Source organism: Solanum verrucosum, unplaced genomic scaffold (genome assembly GCF_900185275.1).
Source record: "Solanum verrucosum unplaced genomic scaffold, falcon-dt-bn FXZP01000150.1, whole genome shotgun sequence".
Classification (NCBI taxonomy): domain Eukaryota; kingdom Viridiplantae; phylum Streptophyta; class Magnoliopsida; order Solanales; family Solanaceae; genus Solanum; species Solanum verrucosum.
Genome location: NW_026020371.1, coordinates 472745 through 483670, shown reverse-complemented (window position 1 = coordinate 483670; position 10926 = coordinate 472745). Strand labels below are relative to the sequence as shown.

Below are 10926 nucleotides of genomic sequence, written 5' to 3'. Positions count from 1 at the left end.
ATGTGACATTAAAATGAATGAGTTGGCGAGAGAGTGTAACCACATGCATGTAAAGGCAAGTGAAGAACATATTTAAATTTTATTAAAATAAAATAATATTTTTTTTAAAAAAAAAGAAGTCTTCTTCTTTCCTTCACATCACCTTCTTCAATCATCCCCCACCCCCACCCCCACCCCCACCCCTATCCCCCGCCCCAACCTTCCTTTTCAGGAGAGGTGGTGATGGTGATTGTTGGTCGGGAGAGGTGGACGGAAGTTGGAGGAAGGTGAGAGAAATAAGAATTCACTTTAAAGAATTATATTACCTTTTATTTAATATTTTGATTAATAATTTTTAAAAATATTTAATGAAAATTATTTTGACGTGTTATTAATTTATGTGACATGAATTTGGCCAGGGGCGGATCTACGTTGAACCAAGGGGGTTCATCCGAACCCCCATCGTCGAAAAATTACACTATATATATACGATTAACTTTTTTATTTATGTGTATATATATAATATTGAACCCCCTGAACATACACCAAAGGCGTAGCTCAGCGGCGTTGGGGGTTCAAGAATTCGCGCTCCTGCACGTTAGGTCGTGTGTTCGAATTCGAACAGAGGCAATTTTTTATCAGCCTTATATTTTAGGCGGGAATTTAAGATTTATTAGTTTAATCCCTAATTATAAAGTCAAATATTAAAAAGCCCTTTTCTTCTTTATTAAAACCCTGATAATCCCTAATTACAAAGTCAAATATTAAAAAACCCTTTTCTTCTTTTAGGATTTTTTCACGTTTTATTTTTTTCATCGTCCTTCTTCCTTGCTCTGGCTGTTGCTGGCTGCTGCTTGTCACTACTGGTTGCTGCTGGTTGCTCCTTGTCACTGCTGCTTGCTGCTTTTGTTGGATTGGTCATTATTGAAATCTTGAAGTCTATATCCGCAATCGTTTCTTTCATCTCCATTAATAATTACTTTGGTATGTTTTTGGTTCCCTTTTTTCTTACTAGATTTCTATATACCTTATTTCGTTATTTCTTGATGTGCTTTCTTTTAGTTTGCTGAATTATTGATATCATTGAAGTTTCATTTTTTTTGTTTGGCTAATTTAATATATTTTCTTAATCTAAAATTGGAGAGATAGAGAAATATAATGTAATAATCCAATAACCATTGCTTAAGCTTTTTGGTTTTGGTCCTTCTTGTGTGTATGCTTTTTTGTTTAATAGTTCTGACTTTTGAATGTGTGTTTATTTCTCTTAAATTCTAACTAAACTTTTACTTTACAATCCAGTCATAATATTCAATGAAGAAGTATTTTACCCCAATATCGAAATCAAGTTTAGCCTCTCATAGTCATAGTCAATCTAACCAAGAAGAAAATGCCAATCATTCTAAAGTACCATCACATTCTTCTCAAGAATTTGATTTGAGTACTTTAAAGTTTGATCCCGGTGAAAGAACTCCAATATTGAATTATCATCTAAATCATCGTGATGTTATTAGAAGGGCATACCTTGTGAATGGTCCTTGTCAACCTCGCTTGGAGGTGCATGAGTACCCTCAAACAAATATTTCTGGAGCAATGCGTCGTTTTAATCATGAATGGTTTGATGATGTATATCATGATTGGTTGGAGTACAGTGTTAGTAAAGATGCAGCCTATTGTTTGTATTGCTAGCTATTTAAAGATCACAATATTAATCAAGGTGGAGGTGAAGTATTTTCATGTACAGGATTTAAGAATTGGAATAAAAAGAGTGGTCTTGACAAGCATATTGGTCTGCAGAATAGCCCACATAATCGATCAAAAAAAAAATGTCAGGATTTACTACGGCAGCAATAGTCGATTCAATCTGCATTTGAGAGACAATCTAATCAAATTAAACATGGATATTATATCCGCTTAAGTGTTTCGGTTGATGTAGTAAGACTTCTCATAACTCAAGGACTTGCATTTCGAGGTCATGATGAATCTAAATCATCACTTAGTAGGGGTAATTTTCTTCAAATTCTCTTATGGTATGCAAAAAGATGTGATAAAATTCGTGATTATGTACTTGAACATGCCCCTCAAAATGATCAAATGACTTCTCCAATAATTCAAAAAGATATTGTGACTGCATGCAAGATAGAAACAGTTAAAGCTATTCTCGAGGAACTAAATGGTGACTACTTTGCCTTACTAGTTGATGAATCTTTTGATATTTCACGCAATGAGCAAATGGCTATTGTATTACGATATGTTGATAGAATGGGATTTGTGATGGTGCGACTTATTGACATTATTCATATTCAAGATACTAGTGCATTATCCTTGAAAGAGACAATTATTAATTTACTTGCTCAACATTCTTTGAGTCCATCACGTATGCATGGACAATGTTACGATGGGGCAAACAATATGCAAGGTGAGGTCAATGGACTTAAAATGTTGATTAGGCAAGAAAGTAGATCGGCTCATTCTATACATTGTTTTGCTCATCAACTTCAACTAACTCTTGTTGGGTCTCTAAAAAGTGTGTTGAAGTGGGAAAACTTGTAGTATTGGTCTCAAATATTTTTAATGTATTGGGATCTTCTTTTAAACGTATGGATGATTTACGAGATTCTCAAAAAGCAGCAATTCAAGATGCATTAGATATGGGTGAATTGACAGCCGGTAGGGGCTTGAATCAACAACTTGGTCTTTCAAGAGCTTGTGATACTCGTTGGGGATCTCATTATAAATCCTTTAACAATTTTATTCTTATGTTTGGCTCTATTGTTGAAGTTCTTGAATCACTTGCTCTTAATGCACGAAGTATGGTTGAAAGAGCCAAGGCAATGGGACATCTTGAATCTTATCAAACATTTGAGGTTGCGTTCATGTTGCATTTGATGAGAGATGTATTAGCAATCACAAATGAGCTCAATAAATGCTTACAAAGAAAAGGAGCAAGATGTTGCAAATGCCATGCTACTTGTTGAAGTAGCAAAGAAAAGGTTGCAAGTTTTAAGGGATGATGAATGAAATTCTCTTATTGCTAAGGTATCTATATTTTGTACTAAACATGAAATTTTGATACCTAACTTTGAGGAGCCATATGTTAGCTCTTTAAGATCACGACGAAGACTTGCTCACTATACAGTCTTACATCATTACCGTGTTGAAGTGTTTTGCAATATTATTGATTGGCAACTTCAAGAGCTTAATAATCGTTTTAATGAGGTATCTACTGCTTTGCTCCATGGAATTGCTTGTTTGAATCCAATTAACTCGTTTTCAAGTTTTGACAGCAAAAAAATAATGAGGATGACTGAATTATATCCAGATGATTTTGATGAATTTAATATGGATACCCTTGAGAATCAACTTGCAAGTTATATTGTTGATGTTCGTGATGTTGATGAAAGGTTCTCTGATCTAAATGGACTTTGTGATCTTTCCAAAAGATTAGTCCAAACAAAAAAACATTCAAATTATCCTTTGGTGTTCCGCTTAGTGAAACTTGCTCTACTTCTACCAGTTGCCACTGCATCCTTTGAAAGAGCTTTCTCGGCAATGAAGTTTATCAAGAATGACTTGCGAAGTCAAATGAGTGATGATTTTTTTAGTGGTTGTTTGGTGCCTTTTGTAGAAAAAGATGTATTTGATAGTATTCCTAATGATGCTATTATTAAGACATTTCAAGATATGAAACCTCGTAGAGTACAATTGTAATGATCTATTTAAGTTTTTAGATATATGTATGTGCCTATTATTTATGTGATTAATCTTTTTTTTTTAACCCCCTTGATGAAAATCCTCTCTCCGCCACTGGATTTGGCATGTCATCTATTTAAGGGAGAGTGGGCTACACACATGATAGAAGGGGATTAAAAATCATCTTTTGATTGAGTTTAATGGTTTAGTTGGTAAAGAGTTAAGTAGAAGGATCCACAATACAAATACATACAAGTACAAGGGTCCATTAGATCATTTCGCCAAATGTTTATTATGGTACTTGGTTTCTCGAACATATTTCCTAGGTAGATCAAACGCAATAAATTATATTAGAATTTAAATTGTTGGGCCTGTGCTTAGCACGGGCAAGAACCATTTAGTATAGAAAGAAACACAAGGCAAGACAAACAAAACTCATCAAGGAGACTTCTGCGGAGAGAGTCAGACTTTCGAATTAATAATAGGAAAATAATTATAATTGTTTGAAAATAAATAGATAACAATACAATATACATTATATTGATAATTGACTTAGACTTTCAAATTAATAAATAGTGATTTAAAAAAATAAAAAAATTAGTTCCACTTACCCCACTCCTCATTTAAGCCTAAATTAGCTAATTTACATTCAAAATTGATTCCTTTTTTCATGAAATCTTACCTGGGCTGCCTCGATTAACTTACTTGATTTCAAGTACTGAAATTGATGGCGTAAAGATGAAACTTCAAACAGTGTATCATCTGAGGAACTTTTATATGTTGCATCTTGATTTGGAGGGTTTGGATAATGAGAGATTGGGACGGTCAGAAAAGCCAAGAGGAAGCTTATGGGGACTTACTCTTCACTTCTTCGAGAATCTCTGATTCTCCGATCGTCTAGCTACATTGTATCTTTCATTAACGAAATTGTAGATGATCATGAAGCAGACTCTCTCATCTCCCATTCGACTAGTTTCATCCTCTTTTCGTTCTGGTCCAGTTAGGAGCTCTTGTTATAGCGATTTTCTTGCTCTCCATGTATGTGTTGTTCTTCTTTTTTTTTTCTATCCGGTGTTGGAGTTCACATTGGAGCTCCGATTAAATTTGAATCACGCATTGCAGGGCCCATTCAGAGGTGCGTTGTTCTATTTCTCCAATAAGGGCGATGGATTCATATCGAAAAATCTACATCAAGTACTTACTTTTAGAAATTGATTAAGGATAGATTTAGGGATTTAAATAGTTGAATTAGGGATTTACTTGGTATAAAGATTGATTTTGGGTTATAATTTGGGTGTAGGTCAAGTTATTTGGATGAGTTCTTAATTAGTGGGGTGTCTTTTAATTATGGATAAAAATTAAATAGATATTGAATAGACTTACTATATACGCAATGCATACACAATATACTTAGTTCGTCAACACGTCGCCGAGCATTAAGGACGAAATGAATCCATTTCCTCCGCCACCCCCGCTACCACTGCCACCGGTCTCCGCCTTTCCCCCGCCACCGCTACCACTGCCACCGGCCTCCGCCTTTCCCCCGCCACGGCCATCCGCCTCCGCCTTTCCCCCGCCACCGCCACCACCTTACTTCCACCACCCTACTCCAGCCAGTGCTCTGGCATATGATCTTCCTGGTGCTCTCTCATCCCTTACATCTCTCCTCAACCTCTCCTCAACTACTCTCAACTCTCTCTCCTCTCTTCTTCCTATACCCCTTGTTCCTCCCTCTCCTTCTCCAGCTCTAATCCCATGCCCTTTCAATCCCAACCATCGTCTTCCCCTTTCTTCCCTCTTCTCTCACTCTCTTCATTGCGCACCCATTTCCTCTTCATCCGCCGATTACATTCAAACCCTAATACAACACCTCAAATACCCCCATACCCTTCACTCATCCAATCCCTTTACCTTACCCTTGCTTGAATCGCAGTCTGACCTTTGCTTCTCTCTTGAAACATACCTCGATTTTGAAAATCCCACTTTCTGTTATTCTAATTGTCCTGGTGTTGTTTCTTTTCCTATTAGGGGAGAAAATGCCAATCCTCCGATGCTCACTTTGCTTGCTGTTTTATCTTCCGAATGTGCTAATTTTGGTCAAAATTTGATTGGGTTTCCGAAAGAAATTGTTAGTCAGCTTCTTCCTTCGGAGGTTTATGCAATTAGGAATGAAACGGATCATTGGAATGAGTTTCCTTTTATGTATTCATATCGTGTTCTTCGTGCGATTTTGGGATTAGGGATGAGTAGTGTGGAGTGTTTATCTACGTGGGTAGTTGCTAATTCAGCTAGGTATTATAGTGTTGTACTTGATTTAGCAATGAGGGATCATATACTTGTACTGTTTAAGCTTTGTTTGAAGGCTATAGTTAGGGAATCTAATGATTTAGCTAGTACATTTTGCAATGGAGAAGCTGAGGAATCAGTTTTGAGTAATCGAAGTTTTAAGTGTCCTGTCTTAGTTCAAGTCTTCGTGTGGTTGGGAACCCAGCTTTCTGTGTTATATGGAGAAATGAATGGGAAGTTGTTTGCGATCAACATGCTAAAGCAATGTATCTGTGACTCTGCATTTAGTTCTTGTATGTTCAATGAATCTACTGATATGAAAAGTGGGGATGACAATCTTCAAGAGCCACAGGAAAGTGGTGAACCACTTAAAAGAAGAATGGAAAATGAGGGAACAAATGTAATGGATGAAACACTCTCTAAAAGTGCAATTTTTGTTTCCCAAGTAGCAGCAGCTGTTGCAGCATTGTATGAACGATCCATGCTTGAAGAAAAGCTCAAAGCACTTAGGAGTTTACCATCACTTCCAGCTTACCAACGGTATATTACCTTTGCTCTTCTTAGAATGGTATTCTGAAGATGTCCATATGTCTAGATGTGCATCACAACATCCCAAAAAAAAATGAGAAGGAAAAACACAAATTCAGCAACTCTTACTTAAGTGTTTTATTAGTTTTTGTTTTTATATTACTGACTATTTTCTTTGGATCCTAGCGTAGATAAATGCTATCTGACTTGAATGATCAAATTTTGCGTTTAGAGTTTCGTACCCAGGCACGTAATCCACTTGCCAACTGATCCTTCTTTCTTTTCTTCAATTTTAGATGGTAAAAAAGAGAAGACACTTGAGCTTTTTTTTGGACAAGTGCATGCTTTCTGTTAAGAAGATTAGTCTATGCATTGATGTCAAAAGTTGGGGGTTAACTTGGTTCAAATTGAAGTTATGATTCATGAATGATTTTGCTACTAAGCCCAGAGTTTCAACTGGATTTATAACGACCATACATCTAGATGCATAGGACAATAACATAAAGTTGAAGGGATGAAAAGCATATCTTCAACTATGTAGAAAGTTGTATCTGTCTCACAGATGATTTATATGCAGATGAATAAAAAAGTTCTTTCCAGCCCTCTGGTTTGCGATAAAATACTTTCTTTTTGGCTAAGCTTTTGTGAGGCCAAAAGTGCTTATTCTTAAAATTGAGGTGTTAGGCCAGACTTTTAGGCGAAAATAAGTGTTTTTAGGAAGTAGAAGAAGTTTCTCAGAAGTACTTTTTTTGGAAAGCAGTTTTGAGAAAATATACTTAGAAGCACTTTCTAAAGTCTTGGCCAAACACTAGTTACTTCTCAAAAGTACTTTTCAAATCGATTAATCAAAGATATACTGCTTCTCACCAAGAGTACTTTTTTGAAAAAAACCCTTTTCAAAATAAGTTGATTTCAGAAGCTTGGCCAAACAGGCTTAGTAAAGTAGTGATGTGCAAAGATAAAGCATCTACAATTTGTGCAAAGGTGTTAAGAGCAGGAGTTCTTTATTGCTGTTTTTTTTTTCTGATCTCAATCTTTTCGTCAAGCATGAAATAAGAATATACTTAGTGTATTTTTCCTATAGTATATTGCTAAACAGTTTTCTTTGCAGATCGATGGAGCACACTTATATTTCAAATAAAGCAGATGAGGAACGGCAAAAACGCCCTAATTACAAACCCCTGCTTGAACATGATGGCCTTCTATGGCAGCGTTCGCAAAATAATCAGGTGTGTTTGCTTGTCAAATGGTACTTTGAGTCGTTGCTGATCTTGAAGCAATAAATATATATAAGGGCTAACCAGTGTAGAAACATTTGGGATAGAAGTAGCTTCTGAAAGTACTATCTGTTTTTGGGAGGTTAAAGATTAAGAGCATTTTTGCTTATATTTCTGTTTTTCCGACCCTTCAGATCTTCTTGAGAAAATTCATCCTAACAGAATACAACAAATTAAAGTATGCTTTCTGTTTTATCCTTTCTTCATGGTCTCTTCTAGCACTGAATATAGACGTGGTGCCAAAAAGACTGTTATTTTTTAAAGTTTAATGTGCTAATTAATAAAATACAAAACTGGAATGTGTTTCAATATGTTTGTGTCTGGCTAGAAGTTTCGAATTCATTGCACTTGTTAGTCAATCTGTTTGTGGATGTGTTACTGTGTGAGAGCAGTGCACTCTGCTAGTAGTGAAGGTTGCAATGGACCAATTTATGCTTGCTGCACCATAGGAATTTGATGTGAAATTTAAGATCACTTATTACATACAAGGGGTCGTTTGGTTGGAGAGGTTAGAAAAAGTAGTCATGGTAGTATTATTTATTGTGTGTTTGATGACATTTTCATTTCCAGTATAACTTATACGTTTATTGAGCTTGTATCTCATATTGGTTGCAACACGGAAGAACTTGTATTGTCAGAAGATGTACAAGTATTATTAATCTCTGCAAAACTATACCCGCACCAGAATCTCAACTAGTCCATGAACCAAAATGACCCCTGAGTGGCATTTACAATTTCTTTTAAAAAATTTAGTGAGACAATTTCGGGTTATAGTATGGAGGATGAGCAATAACTAAATATCATATAAATGCATCTCGTAAAAACTAGAAACTCTTATGAAAAGCTATATTTAATATTTAGTTGGATTTTTATAAAATCTACATTAAAAGGTATTGATAACACTTTTTCTGTTAAAATGACTGAAATATCCTAAAGCTATTTGTCAAAAATTATAAATCTCAAATTTTTTTTAAAAATCTAAAAATATTTCTACATAAATCAGATGAATGATGGAGAAAAAGTATAGAGATAATTAAAAGCTATGTTTTATGTGGAGTACTTCAGAGAGTTAAATAAACATATTAGGGATACCATCGTAAAAGGTTTTGTCAAACCAAAATTGCATATAAGCTATAAAATCATAAGTTAAGGGTAACCAAACTTAAGTATTTGGTCGATTTTTGCTTATAAGCGCTAGTTTGACCAGCTTGTTAGCATGGTCAAACACCTCTTAGCGTTAAACATTTTCAGATGATAAAACTTAAGACCCTGATTCCTTAAAATTCAGTGACTTAAATTCTTCAGTATGCGAAATTCACTTAAAATTGGTGAATTAAAATATTATTTAGTGATATGCAATTTAACTTTAAAGCTTCAGTTACTTTAGTCTTATCAGTTTGATCCGTACTCCTTTCTTAATCTTTTGTGTGGCATTTTCAGGACACAGATAGGACAAAGACTAGAGAGGAATTATTAGCTGAGGAAAGGGATTACAAACGTAGAAGAATGTCATATCGCGGGAAAAAGTTGAAGCGGTCAACAACACAGGTACATTTTGCTTCTTAAGATTTGACTGTGTTTTCTCTGTTGTTTTTCTATCAAGTCATGTATATCATTGACCTAACTCTGAGTTTGTTCCTTCAAAAATCAATTTGCGAAGAAGAATTCTATTGATGCCCATCTGGTAATGCAGAAAGCTTTGTGGACTTCAATTATTTGCACTCGTTATAGATCTCGATCTTTATGTCTACTCATTTTGTGTATTCAGCTACTTCTTTCTGTTCCCTATACACCTTTTTCTTTTACATCTTCATTGATGTCCTCTTCTACCTTTAGGTTATGAGGGACATAATTGAGGAATACATGGAGGAAATCAGGCAAGCAGATCCCATCAATTGCCCAACAAAAGGAGCTGAAGGGACCAAATTTCCGCCGTCCGCATCCTACAGGGTGGATAATAATAATTATAAGGATAAAGCTGAGTCTGGAAAGAGGCAGCCAGATTCGCCTGCTTTAAGCAAAGTAAGGGAGGGTGGTTATAGGGAAGAGTTTCATACTGATGGAGAAGTCAATTCAACAGATTGCAAATATGATTATTCTGAAAATATGGAAAAAGCATCTCAGTGGCATCATCGACATTTAGTGGCCCAGAGAAGTAATGGGAGGTCCAGACAGGACAAAAAAGATTACTCTAGAAGCCCAAATCAGCGAGTCGGTCGTGCATATTCACGTGAGAAATCGATCAGCAAAGAGAAGAGAGACTATTCAAATGATTCTAGATTAAATTTTTCCAGAAGGTACCACAAATCAATTGAGGAGAGTAGTCCACATAGGGAGAGAGGTGATCATCATTTTGACTTCAAGAAACGGAAGCCAAGGGATGCTTCTGATGATTTTGAAGACCGATATGATCCTTCAGGACCTTAGAAAAACTGTGAGAAAATGTCCCACTATTGCAGCTAGTTCTCTTTTTGTCAGGTTAATCTGGCTATGTGTTGATATTGGAACGGCATCACCATCAGAATTTATTATGATTGGTCTCATCAGAAAAGAATTTCCTGTGACTGGTGCCTTTTGTGGTCTACCGGTCAAATTGGCTAGGTAAAGCAGCTATGGGTTTGACTAACCTAAATACTTAAATTTATTTTGCTTTTTCAGGAAAGACTGAATTCATATTGCTGGTTGATTTTTTCCTTAAAACCTTGCAGTAGGAAGTCATGCAGGTGTCCGCAGTTTATGCACTTCTGTATCCTTCCATGTATCCTTTATATTGATTTTTCTTGGCATTGTCTTAAGATTTATTGTTCTCTGCCTTTTTTCCCTATCCAAAGAAATAATTTTTAAGCGGTGTAGGGTATGGCTAAAACCTCAGTGATAATGTTCTTCATGTGCACATCATATATATAGTAAGTTGTTCTTTACCATAGTGCTGGGTATAACTTGACCTGAAATGTAACATTTGTTGCTGAGTTCCTTTTTATTGTTGGAACAGATATTGTTGCACAGATCTAATGCTAAATCCTTTTGGTTTGTTGGTTGTGCTTCAATGTACAAGTGTAAACACAAGTTATTGAAGTAAGATTTGCTTAGTTACATTCTTGGTTCACTGTTGGGTGAAGTATCTGGTTCTGAGGGACTCAAAACTTAATTAGCTTTAGGCATGTTG

At 35.7% G+C, this 10926-nt stretch overlaps 2 protein-coding genes across 2 annotated transcripts; both read left to right on the top strand.

The window, feature by feature from the left end:
• The first annotated feature begins 2070 nt into the window (after positions 1–2070).
• LOC125838386 (uncharacterized) lies at positions 2071–3687 on the top strand. The gene is made up of 3 exons (XM_049517455.1): positions 2071–2395; positions 2593–2873; positions 3016–3687. Exons 1-3 carry the CDS (start codon positions 2071–2073, stop codon positions 3685–3687), a joined length of 1278 nt encoding a protein of 425 aa, XP_049373412.1.
• A 1429-nt stretch (positions 3688–5116) lies between these two features.
• On the top strand, positions 5117–10828 carry LOC125838328 (U11/U12 small nuclear ribonucleoprotein 48 kDa protein). Its single transcript, XM_049517389.1, has 5 exons — positions 5117–6495; positions 7595–7712; positions 9201–9308; positions 9597–10361; positions 10469–10828. Exons 1-4 carry the CDS (start codon positions 5117–5119, stop codon positions 10185–10187), a joined length of 2196 nt encoding a protein of 731 aa, XP_049373346.1. The 3' UTR covers positions 10188–10361; positions 10469–10828.
• Positions 10829–10926: the final 98 nt, after the last annotated feature.